General features: G+C 41.5%; 1 protein-coding gene across 1 annotated transcript in view; it reads right to left on the bottom strand.

The window, feature by feature from the left end:
* Positions 1-24,865, bottom strand: part of LOC149469874 (merlin-like) — a 97,645-nt gene extending 72,780 nt beyond the window's left edge. The window contains exons 1-3 of the mRNA XM_089668478.1: positions 24,457-24,865; positions 13,890-14,010; positions 5,038-5,163 (exon numbers count right to left, since the gene is read on the bottom strand). Coding sequence (XP_089524604.1) covers positions 5,038-5,163; positions 13,890-13,919 — 156 coding nt within the window. The 5' untranslated portion in view covers positions 13,920-14,010; positions 24,457-24,865. The remainder of the gene's footprint in view (positions 1-5,037; positions 5,164-13,889; positions 14,011-24,456) is intronic.
* Between the last annotated feature and the right edge of the window lie 613 nt (positions 24,866-25,478).

The following is a 25,478-nucleotide window of genomic DNA, read 5'->3' as shown; positions in this document are numbered from 1 at the left end:
GGATTTGTCACAGTTCTTTTCCCAACACATCTGTACATGTAAAAAAACTGGAGTATGAGGCACTGTTTGGTCTGTGCTCTCTGCCTTGCCTTGGGAGTATTACCTGTGGACAATGTGAGACTGTTTTGAAATAAATTAAGCGCTTGCATGTGATCATAACTATCGCATTCTCTTCACTTAATAGTAGCTTTACCGTATTTAGTATGACGTTCCATGGATGCACAGCATTTGAAGCAAACCCCAAATTTCTTTAAAAGTCTTCGTATTTTTGCAACAGTTTCTTTCTAAATCAGATACATTTCCTAAGCGGATGTGCTTTTTAATGTATGGGACATTGGCAATTCGGGTTATCAGCAACACAAATAAAAACTTTGACTGAGGCTGGTAAATTACTTTCTCAAATTAGCTAGCCAATCAACAGATAAACACCTACAGATGACATGAAGGCATTTCTTACAACATTTGAGAGAACAGCAGTATGAAAATAGTGGCCCCAAGACAAATGAACCAGTCCAATTGCTCCTTTCTTATCAGGAGATCCCCAAAAGGCATATTATGGCCTCATTCCTGTGGACACAAGTATATATGACCACCTGAAACTAAAGGTCTTGGAGTGACAATGACTTTCAAAGCACATTGTGTGTGCTATTGGAGCTACCTAGATCAGCCACTACGGTCACAAACATAAATTGCATCTGATACAGTTGGTCTGCAGCCTGAGACCTTGATGGGACACTAAATGGTGCAGAGGATCATAATGGACCAGCACATTTGATCTCTGCTGATCAACCTGCAATGATGGGTGTGTCAAAGAGTGAGAGAACTGAAAACTGCTCATCAACTGGTTGAGATAGTTGAAAGATACATGGCAACAGAAGAGCTGCATGCCCTTGCCAAACGTAAAAAGCCTGACATCAAATGCCAGGGAAAGGTTATTTGAGGAATCATTGCCGAATGAAGGAAGGCTGCCTTGGATGCGATGAGGAAGATCATCCATTGGAAATTGTTGAGGAATTGTTGGAAGTCACCGAGAAATCACAGAGAGGGCAGTCAAGCCCTATTGTGTTGGTTCCCATACCCAACAGCATTCTGTGGTGTGAAGAATATCCCATGCCCTGGGTGAACAAGCTCATTGAAAGACTAGGCTAGGCTTACTATATCCCCACTTTGAATCTTACAAAGGGTTGTTGGCAAATACTGCTAACTAAGGCCACCCTGGAGAAAATAGCTTTCTCCATCCTAGACAGACAGTTCCATTGTCGAAAAATCAGACCACTCCAGACACGTTCCAACGGGCTGTAAATTAATTGTTACAACTCCACCTGATGCATACCTCAGTGTTCAGAACAGGGTTCACCATGAACTCCAGAAAATTTGCACTATTAATGGAGGAGACAAAGAACAAAAAAACAGACATGTGCATTCCAAGGCATAGTGTGGTACTTCAGGTTTGTAGCCAATTATTCCACCCATGATGGCTATTTTGATCAATCTCACTTGAAGCAATACTAAAGCTAAAATGTTTTTTACCTTAAGGCATTCCTCCGCCTCTGGCTGGGACCTCTAGTAGCACTGTGTTTGATCTCCATTCTGCTGAAGTTTTCCTGTCTAATACGCATATTTCTTTTCCTGTTACTGGGACTATATTTATCTGAAATGGAGCTTTTGAATTTTTTGGATGTGTATATAAAAAGTTAAAAAAAGACATGTTGTTACAGGTAGTGTTCCATGATCCTGCTAATCACTCAAATATTACACTGCCAATATACTGTAAGGAGTCACTTTTCATCTGACCACTTCCAATCTAGAGGGACACTTCTCCCACATATCATAGGTGCCACTTCGCCCACTGACTATCAACATAAAGGGGCAAAACAATGACCACCAATATAAGAGGTTACTTTTCCACTGATTTCCAATGTAAGGGGCATTTCTCCATTGACCACCAATATAAAGGAGGCATTTCTCCACTGACCAGCAAGGGTGTACTATATTTTATGCTGTGTGCACCTCTTTTTCTGGAAATTAATATGTTTTGGGTTTTTCAGGTTTTTTATTTTGCTTAAAAGTGAATAAGTAATTTTCATGTACAGAGAGAAGTGTTAAAAATATGATTCACTCAAGGTGCAAAAACCAAAAATATTACCATTATACAATTTACTGATCATGCTTATGTATTGTGCAAATACATTTTAGCAGGGGTTCCCTGATACCATTAACCTTATTTTAAGGGTCTCTTCATAGTAAAAGATTTTAGAAAGGCAGCTTTAAACTGACATGGACTTTACATTGTGCTCCCATCCTCATGGTGTGCTAAAAAAGGTATGTGAACTGATGTGTTGAGAACCCTTTCTGTGTTAATTACATTTGATTTTATGCTCTCAGAATTTGATTTTAGATAAACCATTTCTCTCTTGCTTTGTGAGCACGTGTTAAAAAGTGTGCTGCCAATTCCACCACATTTATAATATCACTACTTGTCATCAATTCATATTTTTATGTAACCAGTTTTAAATTATGTGGATGTGGAGCAGAATTCTAAACCATAAATACTGGGTTTTATGTTAATTTATAGTCTGAATTTGCTAGTCCTAATAGAGAAGTATCGTTTTCCCTACACCAGTTTTTTATGTTTGTGTGATGTTTGCAAGAGAATGACACCATCACACCATCTGCCAAAGAAATAAAATCAGCAAGCGGCAAATTACTCATATAGGTATAAAGATGATGAATGCAGCTTTGGTCTTATGCAACATGCCCTAAATCCTATTTCACCAAATGGACTAACATAAACCGTCAGAGCTTTAGTAAGGTAAATCACATACACGTCATAATATCAGATGTACTGCAAATTCAGTATTATTTATCTGTAGCGCTACCTCCTTAAAAGCCACTGGATTTTGGGTCCCACTATTTCCTGCACATCCAGGCAACACACAATTTCGGCAAACACACGTAGTCAAGGATCCAGTCCATGGGCTTGTTTTTGTTGTTTTATTTGGATAGGGATTAGGGGTTATGAGATGCCCAACTTGACTAGAAAGAACAGTTTGAGGACAAAGTCCTGCGTTTATGAACAAAAAAATGGATCCTGGACGTTATTCCAGCCAGAGTAGTATCAGTTTTAAGGATAAGTAGCAATGTTATTTTAAGGATCCCTAGGTTCCCTTGTGTGAACTCTCACAAAGTCCCAATACTACAAGGGATTAGGTTAGGTGTGACACTGTCCCTGTAAAATCATGCTGGATATTGCATCTGGCAGCCTTCTCCCGTATAGGTCCTGGGGGTGTACAGGTACTCACTTTTTCCCTTGCATCTTGCTGCTTTTGACAAGACTACTTGTTCAGACCTTTAGCTGTGCTAGTCTTTGTACACTGAGCAGGGTGGCTTCTGGATAGGACTTGCTGTGACATTCCCTCTCTCTAGCTTCTTCTCCTTCCTTCCTTCCTCCTCAGCTCCAACCTGAAGGCAGAACCCTCTTCCCCGGGGTCCCCTCCCATGCTTCACGATCCTCAACACTCCATCTTCTACCCGATCACCTGACTCCCCTGCTGGCTAGGCTCTCTCATGTTTATGGACCCATCTACCACACTGCCATGCCTCCTATGTGGGATTGGTCAGACTCCTATTAATATGCCGATCTTGGTCTCCACCCCTCCACCCACTAGTTTCTAGAAGTTTCCATGGACCTCCAGAACCAGAGGGAGGTGATAGAGGCCTGACCTGCAAAACCCTCCAGCCTGAGCTAAGCTTGACCCCCACAGACATACTTCAGTTACTTCTGTGAGCCAAGCTAAATTTACCTCTCTAGCAAACCTAGAGGACGCTACATATGTAAGATGGCACCCGCACACTAATGCCCTGTTCACAGTGCATGTAGCAGGAACTTGCAACCCTACTCATTATTTTGCTTACATTATTTATTATTCATTAGCTCAATTCTGTTTAGTGAGCTGTACCATGCAGCGTCACCTGTTTGTTACTTTATTAATGCGTCCAATGCTATAATAAATAAAATGTAATGTTCCTGATTTTTTTAAATCAGTTTTTATTAAGCAATAAACATTAGACAATACAGGTACAATAACCTCTTCCCTGTATCCTACCCCTTCCCTTCCCTCCTCCAATCCATAAAAGGCATCCAATTAAAAAAAAAATCTAATTTCTTCATAAATTTAGGCCAAAATGTATTCTGCTACATGTCTTTGGTAAAAAAAAAAATCTCAATAATTGTATGTTAGTTTGTTTGTGTTAACATTATGTTAACATCTACAAACTATGGTATATATACTGGAATTTATGCAGCTATGGCGCTATACTGGTAATGGTGGTGATCAGCGACTTATAGTGGGATTGTGATAGGGTGGAGAGAAATCTGACACTAGCTGATGCTGGCTGGGAGGTACACTAACTGACCCTGACATCAATAGTGACACTAATACAGTGATCAGTGCTAATACTGTACACTGTCACTGTACTAATGACACTGGCTAGGAGTTAAGGTGTCAACATCTGTGGGCAATCAAAGAGTTAACTGTGTGCCTAACAATGGGTAATGTGTTTAATTTGTGCTACTTTTACTAACAGATGTGGCTGTCTGTGTACAGAGCTCTGTGTTGTTTGTATACACAGGGCTCTGTGCTGTGTTTGGCTACAGCTGATCAGCAGAGACTTGCTGCCAAACTTGTGCTGTAGCGAACCACAGCATGCCCTGTACCCAGAAGAGCTGTATCATGTATATGTACGTGTTCCAGCCCAGCCGTGGTGCCAGTACATTTGCTGCGGGCAATCCACAAGCGGATAATGTTTACAACCAATGCAAGGATCACCCTCCTCATACACAGTGTCATGTTTAGTGTTACTGCCAGGATAATGTCATATGTGGTGGAAATAAGTCTTTTAGTAAAAATAGCTTGAGCTACCACCTCAAACAGTGGAGCTATGTGGTACCACATAAGACAGACAATGCATGCATATCTGATCTGACAATATTGGTAGAATAGTAATGTTCCTGATTTTTTCAAGATACATTCTAACCTTTTTTTCCAACTTCAACCAGGTGTCCATCCCACTTGCCACAAACTGTAGACCAAAGAACCAAGTTTCTCTCAATGCCAAGTTTCTGCATACTGAATCAAAGAGATCTTTCCCCTTCCAGTCCATCTGCAAGAAGAATGCTCATTAAAAGAATTGCAATAATATTTCCTGTCAGTTATGTATAAGGTATATATAAATATCTATTCACACACAGAGTCACGGCTTGGCCCCACCCCTCTCTCTCCTCATTGGCTCCCTGGCTGTTATTGACAGCAGTGGGAGCCAATGGCTCCTGCTGCTGTCTCAGCCAAAGAGGAGGGAGAGTCCATGGAGAGCCGAGGCTCTTGTTCACACCGCTGGATCGCGATGGGGCTCAGGTAAGTATTGTAGGGGCTGCTGCACACAGAAGGTTTTTTTTACCTTTATACATAAAATGCATGAAGGTAAAAAAAAAACTTTAACCTTTACAACCATTTTGAAGCTGAACTCCAAACTTAAGTAAAAAAGAAAAAAAAAACCCAACCCCTGTGACGATCGCGGCGTCAGACCCCAGCCCTTCTCACCAAATTCGTGACCCAAGGACTAGCCAATCTAAAACCGCGCTGCCACATGCGTAACAATGCCACGCCCAGCTACACCCTGCAGAAAGATTTTCCAGCTCACTGGACCACAATCAATGTACCGGCAGCCTGGGAGCGATTGTTACTGGGTCAGGTTAATTATGCAATTAACCCTTCACACTGCCACCACCTCCTTTTTGTACAGAGAAAGGGGAAACTCGGCAATATTAGCAATAACACTATGATGGTTGAATAATCGTCGGTATACCACTGTCACCACAGGCAGACATATACCGAAGTTTAAAACATACACACACAGTAGCGCTCTTTAGAGGCAGGAATTCTTAGTTTGCATTAAAGGCTTTAGAAACAGTTCAACACTTTTAGAAAGTAAGATTTATTACTAAAAGGTCAAAAGGGTGCAATAAAAATTTTTACAGAAAAAGATGTAGCCAATATATATATATAAATATACAGAGAACAATACAACAGCAAAGAGATAACAGAAAGGAATTTAGCTAAAGTACTTGCCAGTCAGCCTTGGTTTCAGCAGCTTCCAAGTTTCAGAACCAAAAGGATGCTTTGATCTACCACTGTTAGTTTCAAAGTTAAAGCAGGGATATCTTCAACTCTTCACACACCACTCAACTCAGCCTAGGTTAGCTTTTCTAGTAATCTCACAGGGTGTCTCCCTGGAGCAGTAAACCAATCGCCTCATTTGGGGAGGGAGTTGGTAGGTGGAGACTGCGAGTTCTGACCAAGAACTCTCATATCTTATATTATGGTTCATAATTTACCCTGGATACATACAACATCCTATCCACGAGTAGATTATTACGCAGTATCACCTGCTGAACAGTTAGATATGAAATATGAAATATTTGCTGGAATGGTTCAGGAGATATCATTTTCTGCTCTCCGGTATATGTCAGATAGGGGGTATAATATACCGGGGAATTTGTATTAACGTCAGCAGTCCAAATATGTGCTCCATGTTTATGTAAGTCTTCCATAATCCAAGATATGGAATCATAGGGGAAAATGGATGTTGAATGTGGTGTCTAGTTTATGACTTATCTGGAATGTCTTTTATGATCCCATTCCAAGTAAGAGTTTCTTAGACAGAGGGGCACCGAGCTAGTGAGGTTTTATAGCCAGGAAACCCTCCCACTGAGTGTGTTGCCTGTGATCTCTGTAAACACACACCGACCACATGTCACTCAACAGAGAGGGAGGGGTATGAGGAAAGAGGCAGAGAGAGATAATTATACAAGATGGACGGTCTTTTGCCAAAATGGAGGTTCCCATCCATCTCTGTGTGCATGATTGCTACAACCCCCACCCGTACTAAAAATGTTAAACACTTGTTTAGTCTAGGGCACAGGTGTCAAACTGGTGGCCTTCCAGCTGTTGCAAAACTACAAGTCCCATGAGGTATTGCAAGATTGACAGTTACAAGCATGACTCCCAAATGCAGAGGCATGATGGGACTTGTAGTTTCGCAACCGCTGGAGGGCCGCCAGTTTGACACCCCTGGTCTAGGGGAAGAGGAATAAGTAGTAATACGTACTTTACTTGTCACTACCGCAAGCTTTCTTAGTGCTGTACAACCAGTCACCTGAAGCAGCTTACCTTCACCACTCCAGAGAGGAGTAGACCCTAATCGGTCAACAGGAGGCGCTGCAATGTAAGGGAAGGATGGTGAAGCCTGGCTGGATCTCCACTATGTCTACGCGTTTCTGAGCATGCACGGGACCAGCGTCGACCGGCGCTGTTTTATCAGGCAAAGTGGAACAGGTTGCCTGTTCCACCTTGCCTGATTAAAGAGCACGTCGGACGACGCTGGTCCCGCTCATGCTCAGAAACGTGTCGCAATCCGATGACGTCAGACGCCCAATGTGTAAACCTCCAGACATAGTGGAGACCCAGCCAGGCTTCACCATCCTTGCCTTACAGTGTTGCGCCTCTTGCTGACCAATTAGGGTCCACTCCTCTCTGGAACAGCATTAACATCTGGCGACAGACGTACCACAACACATCCCTATGAGCCTGTTTTTATTGTTCAAGATGTGAATTGTTAAGCTTACTTTTTTATTAAATGTGTTATACAGTTTACACTTAGAGGCACTGTGTTCTTTGTTTCTTCTACTCCAGAGTTTGCTTCACTCCATCGCAGCTTGCCCTAGTGCACACTGGATCGCCCTTGCCCATATTTGAACTCATTCTATCAATTATATACATGGACTGCTACATTATGCGCCTGTCATTCCCTTTGTATAGTACTTTTTTTACTTAACCTGGAGCAAGACATGAAATAAAGAAAATGTTTATATTGTAAAAAAAAGTGAAGGTACTTTTTAATAAATCTTAAATATTTATTTTACAAGTTGCAAGGCTGAATTTGCACTGCTCAGTGTCCTTTGCAGCCTATGTGGTAATGTACACATGTAGGTGTGAATGGGCCTATATAGTTTTTTTAGAAATGTATGTGAGTTCTGCTTGAAATGCATTTTCATGTAGCAAAATGCATGAGTTTTGCTGCATGAATATGGACATGGGTGAATAGGGCTACAGTAATGTTTTAACATGTGTTACCACAAGGCACATTAAACATGCGGTATATGTGCATTCATTTTACATGGCAATATGCAGTAAAAGCATGTATGCTATGGTGCACTGCACTGCCAAAAAGTAGTGCAGGAACTTTTTTTGGTGCATTGAGGATTGTTAAGGATCCATCCAAAGTGAACAGACAAAGGTATTAATAAGCCCTTGACTGAAACTGTTAGGACCACAGTATATACAAAGATCCCTTGACATGAGCACTGTGGCTTACGCATATATTTTGCAAATGTGTGCAAACAAAACCCTCTGTTTTTAACACTGTTTTTAGACAGGGCTAATTCAACTGTGTTGTAGGCTGGTCGGTAAGTGTGCAAGCTAAATAATGGAAAGGGCAGGGATAGTGCTGATATCATTGCCCAAATGTTCAAGTGGCATTGTAAATGAATGGGCTGGATGAAGTCAGTGGTTGGTAATGATGCAGTGGTTGCAGGCACCCACTGCTTCCTTAGAAACCATTTATAGCAGGAAGCTGGGTGCTTGGAGCTCATCTATAAGGTTAACCTCTTGGCGCTGGCGCCCCCCGGCCCTTTAAGAGTTTCAAAAGGGGGGTGGGGTTTTAGGGTCATGTGACCGCCGTCATTCGCAGTCACAGCGGTCACATGATCGGAAAAGGTCCTGATCGAAAGGGGAGATCGGGACCTTTCTGGGAGTCGCGGACATATGTGCTGGGAATGTGCAGGGCAAGCGCTCTCAGCACATATGTATTTTCTAATTTGCCGCATATTTGTGTGCAGTTGGCATCAAAGGGTTAAGGATATAACCTGATGGAAGTTATTCACCTAAAGATGCTGAAGCACAGTGAGAATGACTGCATCATACTGTGCATTAACACAGTTTTCAAGTCTGAGCATGTGTATCATCCCTACAAAACAGGTGAGAGTTTTAATGTCGCTTTTCTTGTGGCATGACACTATACTAATAATCTGGCAAACAAAGATTAGTGTAATATGAACCATTATGTCTTTTCACTTGTGCTCTAACCTGTCATGCCTTCAGGGCCCAGCTACTGTACCAACATCTTCACATGTTTCAACAGGTTATATTGTATTATGAAAGACAAGCATAAAAACACCTGTATTAGTCATAGAGAGTTGAGGATGTAAACACGTTATTGCTACATTAATGTTTTTTAATGTGATTGTTGACATTTTACCTAATACCTGTGCATCCAACTATATAATGCAAAATGTATTGTTTCCTTGTTAAAAGTCATTCGATTTATAAAGACTAGCTAATTTAATTGAACATGAGTGATTCAATCTGGTTGTTTAATCTGAGAAAAGTTTATATAAGGCTGATGCCAAGATGCTGAAAACTTAGACTTCTGTGCCCTCTAATAGTGATGTCAAGCAATTCTCTAGTGCAGGGGTCTCCAAACTTTCTAAACAAAGGGCCAGTTCACTGTCCTTCAAACTTTAGGAGGGTCGGACTATGACCAGCGGGAGCAGAACATGGTATTAGGGGGGAATAGTTTCCCATTATTGGTATCAGTGGGAGGAATAGTGCCCTATCATTGGTGTGAGTGGGAGGAATAGTGACCCATCATTGGTTTGAGTGAGAGGAATAGTGCCCTATCATTGGTGTGAGTGGGAGGAATAGTGCCCCATCATTGGTGTGAGTGGGAGGAATAGGGTCCCGTCATTGGTATCAGTGGGAGGAATAGTTCTCCATCATTGGTATCAGTGGGAGGAATAGTGCCCCATCATTGGTATCAGTGGGAGGAATAGTGCCCCATCATTGGTGTGAGTGGGAGAAATAGTGCCCCATCATTATTGTCAGTGAGAGGAATAGTGCCCCATCATTGGTATCAGTGGGAGGAATAGTGCCCCATCATTGGTGTCAGTAGGAGGTATAGTGCCCCATCATTGGCATCAGTGGGAGGAATAGTGCCCCATCATTGGCATCAGTGGGAGGAATAGTGCCCCATCATTGGTATCAGTGGGAGGAATAGTGCCCCATCATTGGCATCAGTGGGAGGAATAGTGCCCCATCATTGTCATCAGTGGGAGGAATAGTGCCCCATCATCGTCATCACTGGAAGGAATAGTGCCCAATCATTGGTATCAGTGGGAGGAATAGTACCCCATCATTGGTATCAGTGGGAGGAATAGTGCCCCATCATTGTTATCAGTGGGAGGAATATTGTCCCATCATTGGTGTCAGTGGGAGAAATAGTGCCCCATCATTGGTGTCAGTGGGAGAAATAGTGCCCCATCATTGGTGTCAGTGGGAGGAATCGTGCCACATCATTGGTGTGAGTGGGAGGAATCGTACCCCACCATTGGTGTGAGTAGGAGGAATAGTGGCCTATTAATGGTGTCAGTGGGAGGAATCGTGCCCCATTATTGGTGTGAGTGGGAGGAAAAGTGGCCTATCATTGGTGTGAGTGGGAGGAATAGAGCCCGTTGTCAGTGGCAGTGGCAGGAACTATGCCCCACTGTTGCTGACAGTGGGGGGAATAAGGGCCCACGAGCCAGATTAAAGCAGGCAAAGGGTCACATCTGGCCCCAGGACCATAGTTTGGAGACCACTGCTCTAGTGGATGCTCTCTACTTCTGGCTGTTATAAATCCCCCTTTCCCTTCATGTACCCCTCCTTAGCTGTGCCATTTTAGCTCTATGTTTCGTTTTATTACAATAATGTCAAAATACTTACAATAAAACAAAAATGATCATGTTAAGATATGTTGTCACAGCAGCTTCCAAAGCAGATCCAGAAATGTCCTGTTCTTGTTCATATAATGCAGTGTATCTCAACTCCAGTCCTCATGGACCCCCAACAGGTCATGTTTTCAGGATTTCCATTATTTTGCACAGGTGATTTGATCAGTTTCACTGCCTTAGTAATTACCACAGCTGTTTCATCTGAGGGAAATCCTGAAAACATGACCTGTTGGGGGTTCATGAGGACTGGAGTTGAGAAACACTGATATAATGTAACATGCATCACCAAGAGCAGGGGGGATATGCAGAAACCACATTACTTGCCTGCTTAGCTCTACTGCAGAAGCTGCTGGAGCAGCAAGTCTTCCCCCTGGAGTGAATAGTTTAAATGTAAGTAGTTGTACAAAGAGGAAATTTAAAAAACTGATCCAAGCAGAGGCATAGACAGCAGCCATAGCAGCCCACACGGCTGCTATGGGGCATGGGGGTGGAAGAAAGCCCTGTTAGGTGGGTTGTTGAGGATTTTTTTAACATATACAAGCTCCATCACTGTAGAGGCTACTTTGGATAAGTGTTTTAGTCCCCAATAATCCAATATTGTTCATGTAATGGAAGTGTAGTACTACCCCCTTAGGAGTTGCTGAGTTATTTTCGGGCTTCCTGTCGTTCTGTACCCCTTTCTGAAAGCCCAACCCCTGCTGGCACCACAGTACTCTTTTAACTAGTGTAAATTAGCACCAGAAAGTAGACTCAGACACAGACTAGAGTAAACTAGTATGATGTTTATATTAGACTTCAATGTAAGCTCTGTTAAACAGCATAATGTAGTATAGGTGAGTGTAATAGCAATTGTCACTCTTAACAACTTTAAGCAAAGAAAATATACATACTGCAGAATCTCAATTAGTGTTAGCAAGCCTGATTTTCAGAAGTTTACCTAATATCTCCAATCTGAGGTGTTTCTAATGCCCAGTGAGCGAGGAAAACTACCAAAGATTGAACTAGCTCACTTTGGGCCCTCAGAATCCGATGGCAAGGTTTAAATCTGAGATTCAAAAGAGCTCTTTGAACAGGGTAGTCAATGTCCCTTGGAATGCAGTGAGGAATCTTCTGCGCACTTGTTGGGGCCCAGTTAGTGCACAAGTAGGGAGGGATGAAGGTAACAGTCCCTCAAAGGATTAATGCAAGTAAAGGAAGAAAGAAGGACAAGTAATTTCCCTGTAAGTGGAACCAGACTTGGGTGTTGTTCCCTTGCACTGCAATGTACTGAGAAAAAGGCAGCTTTAAGCACAGTACCCGGAACATGGAAGTGCAATTATTTTAGTAAATATAAACTGCTAAATACCTTTTCTCATCAGCAGTTAGAGCAGTCTTGTGACTTCTATCAGTGTCCAGCAGAGCACATGTTAAAGCTTGTAGGAGGAGTTTTCATTTTGCTCTAGGAGGATGCAGAACCCCTGACCTCTGTCTGGAAAGTGCTGATTGGCCCTGTGCTAATCACATGCTCTCTCCAAAGAAAAAAAAACCCTCTCTAGCAATAAACTCCAAACTAAGCATGTGTAGAGTGACTCTGCACGATATGTCCTATCAGGAGATAAGAGGGAGACACTGGAAGAAGAGGAGGATCAAAGAAGACACGATCAAACAGTGTTTTTACACAGTGCAGAGGATTAACCCCTTAGGTTTGACAGTCAGTGTAACAAGTATGCTTTACTGCATATATAGATTGATTTTACTGTTGTGGGTTTAGTAACACTTTAAGGTAATATTTGTTCCACCTTTCTGCATTTAACATTCCCATGCTCATTTGGCTGTCAGTCCTAATAAAGGACAAAAGCTTTATAAAATGTCATATATGCATCGTGACATAAAGGTGGGCACTGGGGCAGGTGATCTATATAAGTACCTGAAATAAATAATAAATAATAAACATGTGTATGTACACAAATCATTGCGTGTTGCATCTAATTTTCCATCTCTAAATGACTTACAATAGAAGACAAATAATGTGCCTATGTGCAAAACATTAGCAGTAAATCAGAGCTAACTTTTTTTAGACACTCAGAGTTTTCTACATAAGGTCCCTTTCACACAGGGTTGACTCTGTTTTGATCAGCAGGGATCAGCAGCATGGATGACAGGTCTGTGTCTACTCAGTTTATGCAGAGTGGACACGGACACAGCCTGCTCTGCTCTATGAGTGGCCAGGTGTAAACGGACTCCATTGTCTGTTTACACCTGACTGCCCACCGATCTGATCCATGGATCCCCTTCCTCTTTTCTTTAGCAGACCGGATTGGATTGAAGGTAGGTGGGTGTAAACAACGCAAGTCCATTTACACCCCCCAGTCCATAGGGGTGAATGGACCGTCCAATCAGGTCTGCCTGAAAAACTGCTAAGCCGACCTGATCGGACTCTTCGTGTGAATGGGGCATGAGAGGTCATCAAAATCTAATTTAAAATTCAAGTATAACAAATACTGAGCAAACAATAAATGCACATCTACTGTTATTATCTTAATCCTATCAATTTCATTGAAAGAAAAATTTGAACCAACACAAAATGATTCTTTTAGTTTATAAGTGCAGATTGGTTTAGATCTCTATCTGTAATCTATTAAGGCTGTCACTAATTGTAACTGTGTGGGCTGCTAATATGCAGATGATCTGATCTTCTACACCAAACAACCTGAATAACTTGCTGTCTGTTCTTTAGGATTATTCAGAGTAAGTGGGAGTTTTACTGTATTTGTGTCCAACCCCACCAATAACACGCATGACTTAGTAAAGAGGAGATGGAAGGGCCAAAACTCTATTTTTGTATCCCTTTAAATGTGTGGCCTTTAAATGAAGGGGGCCCCATATTGACAGTTTTCTAAAATATAATCAATGTCATATACTTTCGATATTTAAATGTGGATATCTCTGTTATCACGAGTTATCTGTTGCTCATGAATGGCCAACAATATATGCCTAAATAACTAGACAAGGCTTTAAAACGAACCTCACAACTGAATTCCAATTCAGCTTCCATTGTTACAACCTTAACCTTAAATGTCTTTTGCTGCTTTTTCTTCTTCAGCCCCCGGATGGACACAGCTGATGAGGCAGACACCAAGTGTATCCTAGGACAGAAAAAAATAATTCATATTACAGAAGTCTGAAGAACATGAATTCATGTAAATTCCTGCATGGTAGAACTCAGATTGACTAAGCTGTACTGCATTCCCCAGTACCAATGCCGTGAACATGCTTCCAGGAGGGAAGTGACATGGCTTTTTTTCTTAACAGTCATAGAGCATTCTAGCTATGGTGTGTGGTAGATGTTTGTGAATTTCAAAAGGTGGCTAATCAGAATCACAAATGCTACCTAAGACAGTTTGCATCATATTTATGTATTTTGTTATTTGGACAGAATTTGGTTTAAAATATCATTGTTCTAACAGCATCAAATAAAACACATTTTCATTTTAATTCTCTAAGAATAGAATACATCAGATAGGAAGCTTAAAAGTGACAGTACTAGGCACAAAGCATCAAAATGTTCACAGTGTATCTGTACCTAGACAAGGAATTATAGAAAATTAGAATGGTTAAAATAGGAAAACATAATAAAAATCACCATAGCAAAGACCCAAATACTGTACGTGGACAGCAAGAGTGTTAAAATATAGCATTTTTAGCTTAAATTTTATTCACAAATACTTTTGTGTTAAAAGACTGCACCTAATAATGGAGAATAAAATGTATTCATTTTCATTCCTACAATCCATAGGTTTTTTTTTTCTGATTTTTGTCTTCACTAGTTATAATCATTCATAGTATATACAATAAGCTTTACAGTGGATACACATAAGCTGCAAAATCTACAATATCAATTTATTAGACCAACATGTAGAAGCTTTACACATGACATTCAATGCATTGTGTAATCACTGGCAGCTGGATATCCTATTGTGTTTCTGTGCACTAAAATTCAAAAAGTGTATTTTTTTCTGAAATTAGTTTTGATAAACATGTACGCAAATGTTGTGCAAAATACAAAATTGCATCTGCCATTATTTTATTCTACATGGTATCTGCATTCACAAAATATATAATTATTTGGGGGTTTTACATAATTTGTTAGTACAAAGTGCACATTTTAAGAAATTAACAAATTGTTATGGACACAAAATAATTAAAATATAAAAATTGCTGCGCTGCCTCTCCCAAAAACTACTTTAAATAATTAATTAAATAAATGAATGAACTCCCTACTACACAAAGGGCCCCCACAAATGTGCATGTGCCATAATGCCCTGTGACTGGCAATTATATCCCTCCTCTCCAGTGACTCCCAAGTAAACCAATAAGTAAATACATGGTGCCTAAACGACAATAGTGCTAAAATAGCACATATACAATGCCATGAAACTGTGTATACAGTGAAATTGTGTAAAACAATCTATATATTAAATTCCCAATAATTGTGCAAACATATAAAAGTTCCAAAAAAAACCCCAAAGAAACCCCCATCCGCATCGGGTGTGAATATTAAGTGATACAGTAGTAAATCTTCCTCTCACAGCAATTCTCTGTGCGTTGTGCTCCAATTAGTGCCCCCCTCTAGAGCCCTACTCACCACAGATAATTGACCACATGGAATGGTAGGTCAAATATCGCATGAGATGTTGCAGCACTTTCCTGCAGGAAAGTTGGCCGTCCGTGTAGTCTTGACACCTCTATACCCTGATGACAGACTCCATAGTGGAAACACCTCTAGATCAATCGTTTGTGACAAAACTCCTCCAGAACCTCCACAGTACTCCTCCACCACAGTAAAAACATCAAAGGGAAACTTCCATAGCGTAACACCATATTTATTAGGTAAAAAACAATTAAAATAGCACTTACATGTGTATGGCACTTTAATACTGTACATGCAATGGTGGGTCCATAGGAACCTTACAATGAAAATGAGCCATTCTAAATCAGGGCCAGCACTCAGAGGACCAGCTCATTCTACAGGAAACTGTATGCAATTTTTTATACTGTAGTTTTCATATTTATTACCAATGAACACGACACTGGTGTCACAGAGAATTGTTTGTTTTACAAATAACACAGCAGTTTGCGTTCAGATTGTCTTTCTGATTGAAAGTCTGTAGAGAGAGGACTCATTTACAATGTCTGTCTTTTGAGGCTGAGCTATTGAGCTTTTTCAGCAAATCATAGCAATTCCAACATGTTATAGGGTGTCTACAGTTAGAAACATATATTCACTATATTGCCAAAAGTATTGGGCCAGCCCTCCAAATCATTGGATTCAGGTGTTCCAATCATCTCCATGGCCACAGGTGTATAAAATCAAGCTCCTAGGCATGCAGACTGCTTCTATAAACATTTGTGAAAGAATGGGTTGCTCTCAGGAGCTCGGTGAATTTAAGTGTGGTACCATGGTAGGTTGCCACCTGTGCAATAAGTCCATCCGTGGAATTTCTTTGCTATTAAATATTCCAAGGTCAACCGTTAGTGGTATTATAACAAAGTGGAAGCAAATGGGAACAACAACAACTCAGCCTTGGAGTGGTGGGCCACGTAAAATGACAGAGCAGGGTCAGCACAGTGCAATGGAGTAGCCAACTGTCTGCAGAGTCAATAACTAAAGACCTCCAAACTTTGTGTGGCCTTCAGATTAGCAGAACAACAGTGCATACAGAGCTTCATGGAATGGGTTTCAATGACCGAGCAACTGCATCCAAGCCTTACATCAACAAGTGCAATGCAAAGCTTTGAATGCAGTGGTGTAAAGCTGGACTCTAGAGTAGCGTAGACATGTTCTCTGGAGTGACAAATCATGCTTTTCTGTCTGGCAATCTGATGGACGTGTCTGGGTTTGGCAGTTGTCAGGAAAATGGTACTTGCCTGACTGCATTGTGCCAAGTGTAATGTTTGGTGAAGGGGGGATTATGGTGGGGGTTTTTTTTTCCAGGGGTTGGGCTTGGGCCCTTAGTTCCAGTGAAGGGAACTCTTAAGATGTCAGCATACCAAGACATTTTGGACATTTCATGCTCCCAACTTTGTGGGAACAGTTTTGGGATGGCCCCTTCCTGTTCCAACATGACTGCGCACCAGTGCACAAAGCAAGGTCCATAAAGACATGGATGAGTGAGTTTGGGGTGGAGGAACTTGACTGGCCTGCACAGAGTCCTGACCTCAACCCGACAGAACACCTTTTGGATGAATTAGAGTGGAGACTGCGAGCCAGGCCTTCTCATCCGACATCAGTGCCTGAGATCACAAATGTGCTTCTGGAAGAACGGTCAAACATTCCCATAGACACACTCCTAAACCTTGTAGACAGCCTTCCCAGAAGAGTTGAAGCTGTTATAGCTACAAAGGGTGGGCCAACTCAATATTGAACCCTACGGACTAAGACTGGGATGCCAATTAAAGTGCATATAAAGGCAGGTGTGCCAATACATTTGGCAATATAGTGTGTGTACGTACATATATATATATATATATATATATATATATATATATATATATATATCTTCTTTCTAAATGAAAAGATTATTACAAAGCAGGAGCACACCTATTACTACACCGACATATTAACTGGTAGAGATCATTATGCTGGATTAATAAAACATTCCTACAATGTCCTAGCAATGAATCACAGAATGAAATCAATGCCACTTAATCATCATTGAAGCTTGATTCCTGCATTCGTTTTGTTCACTCTCCCCATGTTTATGGCCAGCAAAGTTCTGTTAAGCACTTTGAGCACCACTTACTCATGCCCTATATATTTTTGGCAGTGATTTGCCGGAGAAATGTTAGCATTCCAGCCAGGACATTTGCTAAATACTTTAGAGTGTCATTTGCCAAGTCATGTATAAGTTGTGTAAATACTACTGTATATTTATTTTCATACAAATGCCACATCCTTGAATTATATCTACATCTTTCCTGAGGCATATTTACAGTTCCAGAATGAAAACAAATTCAACTACAGTATATACACTGACCGGCCACTTTATTAGGTACACCTGTTCAATTGCTTGGTAACACAAATTGTTAATCAGCCAATCACATGGCAGCAACTCAATGCATTTACCACCCAACATGCACACTCCGCTCCTCACAAAACCTCCTTCTCTCTAGTTCCCTGGTCTCCTCCTCCCATGCCCGCCTCCAGGATTTCTCCAGGGTGTCACCCATCTTCTGGAACTCCCTACCCCAATCCATCAGACTATCACCTACTCTCCTCTCCTTAACCCCTTCACGCCTAAGGGTAAAACAAATCTAAATGCCTAAGCACAATTCTGCACCGTTGACATGTGATAGCAAAACCGTACATATCATCACAACTACTTTGCACATCCAGGTGGATTATACCTTGATTTTTTCAGGACAAATTGGGCTTTCATTTGGTGGTAAATGGTAATGGATATCTCCTGATTTTTTTTTATTATCAAAGGAAAACTGGCCAAAAATAGTAAAAAAAATCCTTTTTTTTTTATTTAGCTATGTGTTTCTTGTTATGACCATAACCTACCACCAAACAGCAACCCAAAATAAATTCTCCAGCTCTTGACGATCGTAGCGATACCATATATGTGTATGTTATTTGTTGTTTGTACCCGTAGTACAGCCCAGAAACCATAGTGCGCATTTTGTTTTTGTCTTTTTTTTTTTTTTTTTACCTAAAACACACTAACACTAACTGACACTGACATTAACACTAACTGACACTGATACCAATTTTTTTTAAATCCTGACCTTGACCTTTGACCCTGACCTTTGACCTTGACCCTGACCTAAACACTAACCCTGGCACTGAACTAGATCAAACCTTGATCTAGGTATTTTTTTTTATTTTTTCTTTTATTTTTTTAATATTTATTTATTTATCTTTTTTTTTTTTTTTTAACAAACTTTTTTTTTTCTTCTCTCTGACAGGAGTTCGAGAGATACAATGTATCTCTCTTCTCCATTCATAGAGAGAGAGAGAAAAAAAAAACAAGGGGGCCGGGCTGCACAGTGACTGATCACTGTGATAGCCAATCAGAGGCTATCACAGCGATCATGTGACCCGGGACCGGGAGTCCCGGGTCCCGATCGTTAGAACGGGACCCGGTGCTCTCAGTGACACCGCGGTCTCGGTGCTGGGAGCGCACTGAGGGGCGCGCTCCCAACACAAAGACAGGTACGCAAATATGCGGCCCCACGGAAAAAAGCCCAGGTCCGTGAGGCCGCATATTTGTGTTACGTCGGCGTCAAGGGGTTAAGATGCACCCTGAAAACCCACCTCTTCAGGGAAGCCTACCCCACCCCCCGCTAATTTCCGACCTCCTCCACTCTTCCTACCACTCCATCCCCCACAGCTATCTCCTCCTGTACCACTATCCCCTCCCTCCTAGATTGTAAGCTCGAAAGAGCAGGGCCCTCGATCCCCTCGTGTATCGCATTGTATTGTTATTGTACTGTCGCATGTTCTGTCTCCCTTCACAATGTAGAGCGCTGAGCGAACTGTTGGCGCTTTATAAATACTGTATAATAATAATAATATTAATTTAGGCTTCTAGACATGGTGAAGACGACTTGCTGAAGAGATTTAACAGCTTTTGAACATGGCATGGTTGTTGGTGCCAGACGGGCTGGTAGGAGTATTTCAAAAACTGATCTACTGGGATTTTCACGCATAACATCTCTAGGATTTACAGAGAATGGTCCAAAAAAGAGGAAATATCCAGTGAGCAACAGTTGTTTGGACGAAAATGCCCTGTTGATATTGGAGGTCAGAGGAGAATGGGCAGACTGGTTTGAGATGATAGAAAGGCAACAGTAACTCAAATTACCACTCGTTACAACCAAGGTATGTAGAATACCATCTCTTAATGCACAATATGTCGAACCTTGAAGCAGATGGGCTACAGCAGCAGAATGTTACACCTGGTGCCACTCCTGTCAGCTTAGAACAGGAAATGGAGGCTACAATTTGCACAGGCTCACCAAAAATGAACAGAGGAAGATTGGAAAAGGATTCAGAAAATAGGATCAGAGTCAATGCTGTACACTATGGATGAGGCCTGTAGTTTGACCTGATGCACACTTCTAGGCAGTAAGCGAAACACATTAGCAAGTACTGAGGATTCTGGGTAATCTGATTTTCAAACTACAAAATGTAAACTCTACCTTTGCTTTGGTTAATAGCAGATGTATAAAGCATAGATAAGGGGTGGAGGGGGATGTGGGGTTCCATTTTCCCCATGCATGTGTCCATGGTGACGGCTAGTGTAGCCTGGCTGGCAGCCACTTAAGAGGCATGAGCAATACAGCTCGGGCATCCTAAAGTGGTTGCACCACATCCTACTCCTCCTCTCCCAGACTTTGGATAGACAGTTCAGCCTAATTATTCTCCTCTGGGAACCTGAGGCTGACCCCCCACCCTCCAGGTAAAAATTATATAGGTTAGGAAGAAAAATGGAATTTTATAGTTTTTAAGTACAATAAGGGCCCATTCAGATTTTTCTGTTGTGTTAACAAGCTGTAAATCATGTTAACGCAATGCACAGTAACTCACCTAAGGGTAAGTCCGGTGCACTGAATGCTGTTCATTTTAAATGGCACCCTGAAACACCTAGACTAGGCTGTGCAAGATTGGGCATTGCGGTTTTGTAGCACACTGCCATGCACTGATGTGGACGTTATGTGCGTTGTGCTGTGCTTCATTGAAAATGTTCATTCGCATCTGTGTGTTGGCATTCCATTTGAAATTGATAGGCTGGCTTCACAGCAAAGGGTAAGATGCGTATAGTAATGCACTACAACAGATTTAACTAGTCTGCATGGGCCTTTACTGACAAAATGACTTAGATTATATATGTTATTGTATATCAAATTATATGTTTAACTCAAGTAGATATTTCCTGTAGTCCTCATGCAAACTGGACGTTTTTACAGCGGCTGTTTTAGCTGTTTTTTCTACAGCTAGTAAACCCCCCAGCATGTTATCCTATCTGTCCATGCACACATAGACTGTAATCAACGTTTTTTGGCTGGAAAAAAAATCCCAGGACTAGTGAGTTTTTAGAGGAGTTTTTTAGGTGTAAAAAAGCTGAAAAACACGGTAAACTGCCGCAAACTGGCGTTTTTGGATGTTTTTTTGACCCCAAAAAATTTTTTTTAGTCTAAAAAACGCAAATGCGGAAAAACGCCACTAAACACGGCAAATCGCCGCTAGACGCTAATGCAAAAATGCTAAAAAAAGCTAAAAAATTTACGGTTTTAACGTGACTTTCCACAGCTAACGTTACCAGTGTTATCAAAACGTCCAGTGTGCATGAGGACTTAATTATATGTATTTTAAAAGCAATCCTGTCACATATTAGGAAAAATCAGAGTGATGCAGAAATTAATGAGATACTGCAGAAATCACTATTGCACATTAACTTGTAGATTAGTATAACAGTAAAAGGTCAGTGGTCAGGATGATTTTGCAAAATGCTGCATAAAAGTACAATATGTCTGCACATAGCATGACTTTTGTTTCACATTTATCTAGACATGAACTCTGGGAGAATATGTTGTTTTAATTAAGTTTCATACTTCTGCAGGTTCAAAAGTTTTTTGTTGGTGACAGGTTCCCTTTAGAAATGTCTGTCTCATAATGTTTTATAAGCAGTGGGAACTAAAAGCTTCACTCAAAACTCTCAGGGCCTGTTCACATGGAGCGTGAGATGAGAAACCCGCATACCGTGCATGCTTTCAGCATCGCATTCAAAACAGACTGCAGTTGAGATCTGCAATAATAAGTTAACAACACCCCAAACAGAGGTCGCAAACACACTGCCTTACTTGCAGCGGATCGCATTATAAAAAAAGATTCAGTTGGAGTGTGTTTCCAAAAGTACTATTGGGGCGGTGTGATTTCAGCACATCGCGTTTCTGTGCGTTTTCTGGTATAAACCAGCCCTTTTATTCACTTTGTGAAAATCGTGATAATACAATATTCTATAATTATTTGGAAATTGAGCTTCTGTATAAATGTTTACAAAAATTTTATGACATATGAATTTTTAAATTCTGTGACAATTAAACACTGATTAAATTTTTAAAACATGCTACAAATGTTATAAAGTATTAGGAAAGAATATGAGCTGGAAATTTAAATTTATTTATAACAGCTTACCTTTTAACCCGTTGAAGCCAGCGTCTCCAGGTACTTTAACCCCTTGGCGCCGGAGCATCCCAGCCCTTTAAGGCTTTCAGAAGCCGGGAGGCGGGCGGGGTTTTAGGGTCATGTGACCGCCGTGATTCGCTGTCAGGGCGGTCACATGATCGGGAAAAGTGCCGATTGCAGGAGGAGATCTGGACCTTTCCGTGAGTACCGGACATGTGTGCTGGGAAAGCGCAGGGGCGCGTGCTATCAACACATATGTTTTTCTTAATTACACACAAATGTGCAGCCGCTCAGTGTCAAGGCTCAGGAGCCGGGAGGCCGCACATTTGCTTGCGGCCGGCACCAAGAGGTTAAGGGGTTTGTGACGCCAGGAGGCGGAGTGGGGTTTAGGGTCATGTGCAGGGTCGGACTGACCATTTGAAAACTCGGGCTCTGCCCAAGGGTCCGGGGTCAGAAGGGGGCCCCATGAGATGCCCCTGGTACCTTTCATAGCCTTTTTTGGGTGTGGTTTGAGCGTGGGCAAGGATACAGGGGCCCCATGACCCCCTATTGCCCGGTGGCCCCATGAATTGTCAGTCCGCCCTTGGTCATGTGACGGCCATGATTGGCTGTCACAGCACAAGTGTACAATCCAAACGCACACGTTCCTGCGTTAAAAATGGCTGTGTGTATAAGTGGGTGCTGCAGCTTCCGTCGGCTGGAACCGAACAGAATCAGCAAGGGAGACAGGGATCAGCTGTGACAGCCAGGGAAAATGTCACCAGCACACCAAGGATCACCAATATGGGTCCTAAAGTTTTAATGAACGATCACATAGATACAGCAAGGCAACGTTTCAGAGTCTTGCAGGACCCCTTCATCACATGCCTGATGAAGGGGTCCTGCGAGACTCCAAAACATTGCCTTGCTGTATCTATGTGATCATTCACTAAAACTTTTGGACCCATATTGGTGATCCTCGGTGTGCTGGTGACATTTTCCCTGGCTGTCACAGCGGTCACATGGCTGGAAAGGACCCAATCGCAAGTGGTGAGTGGGATCTTTCTATAACACGCCGATAAATGTGGCAGGAGCATGGAGGGCGTGTGCTCTCTGCGCATGTTTTTTTTTACTTTTGGTATGCAAATATGCGGCCGCGCGGCATCAAGGCCCAGCCGCCGAGAGACCACATATTTGTCCACTGTCGGCGTGAACAGGTTAAAGGACAACTAAACCCATAAACAAATGTGTAAAATATATTGCAGGTTACAGTCTGTAGATGTGTTGGCTGCATTAGTTTTCTTTTTTCTTTCAAGCTAGGAACATTTTCAGCAAATACTTGTTGATATTGCCAAGAATACAGGGGTAGATTTACTAAAACTGGTGTACTCAGAATTTGGTGCAGCTGTGCATGGTCTGCTTCTAACGTCAGTTTATTAAATTAAGTTTTGACAATAAATCCTGGAAGCTAATTGGTTTTGAGAGCTGCACCAGATTTTGAACCTGATCACTTCCTGTGAGACGCACAAAGAATAACTTCTTTCCTAGCTATCATCTCTATACTACCAATGGTTCTGCCTCCATGTAATGGAGATGAAGAGATACAGACATGCTTGTAGTCCATATCAGGAAAGCACCCTAGGGGGACAACCATGGCTCCTTCCATAGATAAAGTGGAGGAGTGACATAGCCAACCAGAGACAGGAAGTGTGTAATTTGCTGGATAACCAGGTCAAAATAAAGCAAAAGAAACATAACCCTTTAGGGGTTTCAGAAGCCGGGAGGCGGGGTTTAGGGTCACGTGACCACCATGATTCGCCGTCACATGATCGGGAAAGTACCAGTACCGTGAGTACCAGACATGTGTGCTGGGAGCGCACAGAGCGTGCACTTTCAGCACATATGTTTTTCCTAATTGCAAATGTGTGGCCGCTCGGTGTCAAGGCCCAGATGCCGGGAGGCCGCACATTTGCAAGAGGTTAAAAAAACAAATGCAGCCTGCACACAAAGAACTAGTAACTTGATATATATTACATTTTTAGTTTTGGGTTTAGATACTCTTAAATCAATGATATAAAATAGGAAATGATCATTTTGATGCATTTTGCTTATGTACAATAGTTATACATTTTCAATCCCTATTTTTTGATCTACATAGTATGTGATATCTATCATCCCTCACCCCTTTCAACAATTCCCTGTGACTATAGAAAAATCTATGATTCATAAAACTAATTGATGGTTTCCTGTTTCCTAATTTCCTCGGCCTTTGGGAAAGAATCAGAATTCATCTGATTTTTTTTTCCTTACAGTAAGCATTTCCTGTTTAGTAAATACAGTATTACACAAGTCCATTGAACAGTATACACGTCAGCATAATTCATATATATCGTTCCTTGTGATAAATATGTTACCTTACCAGCTTTCAAAATTGTCAATGTCTTGATGTTAACAAATAGGACATATTTAGATGAGACAGTAGTGTTTTCACGATTTGTAAAGAACGTTTCAGCATCCAGTAAGTCGTATATGGAAAGTTCAAGCTCCAGCTTTCTGCCGTAATCTGTCTAGAGTACACCAACAGCAAAATAAAAATGAAGCGATCTGTCTTGTCCTTGGGATTTCAAACAATTTGACAAAGTGATCCTGTCGCCAGTGAGTCATTTCTGCAGTTTTCTTGTCATCGCAGCTTGGTATAGATTGCAGATATCAGAAACATTATGAAGAAAAATGAGTCGTTAAAACACATGAGCATGTAATTCTATCTGGGTTCTGTACTGCCAATAATCTCTCCTACAGGTATATGGGAGTGAAAGAGGAAGATAGGCAGAGCTGTAATCCAGGACACACATGTTAAGTCAATAATGGCAGGTGTGTCAACCAATGAGGGGAATGTCTATAACCTTAAAGGAATGACAGTTGAGTCATCGTGAAATGTTAGAGAATGCTTCCCTCATCAGGTATAAGTTACAAAGCAACAGGCAGGGCTGCGAGTCCATGAAGACGCACAAATAGCATCCACTTAAAGTGAAAATGTTTCAGGCTCTCAGCAACAACATTGTTTATTGTGTATGCATCATTTATTATTTACATCTCTACTAGAGAGTAAAAGTGTATCTTTTGTGAGCAGTTAGCATTGCAATACCATAGCTCATTTGTCTCCAAACTGCGGCCCTGGGGCCAGATGTCGCCCTTGCTTGCCTTTATCGAGCCCTTGAGAAATTATTCCTGCCACTGACACCAACAATAGGGCATAATTCATGCCACTGACACCAACAATAGGGCATAATTCATGCCACTGACACCAACAATGGGGAATAATTCCTTCCACTGACAACAAAAATTGGGCTCTATTCCTCCCATTCACACCAAGTATTTCTCCACTTAATACCAAACATCAGGCATGGCTTGCTCCCACTGGGCACAATCCGGCCCCCCTAA

The sequence above is a fragment of the Staurois parvus genome, unplaced genomic scaffold (genome assembly GCF_062004578.1).
Source record: "Staurois parvus isolate SC_StPar_1 unplaced genomic scaffold, SC_StPar_1.0 ptg000058l, whole genome shotgun sequence".
NCBI lineage: Eukaryota > Metazoa > Chordata > Amphibia > Anura > Ranidae > Staurois > Staurois parvus.
This window is presented reverse-complemented; position numbering and strand designations above follow the sequence as displayed.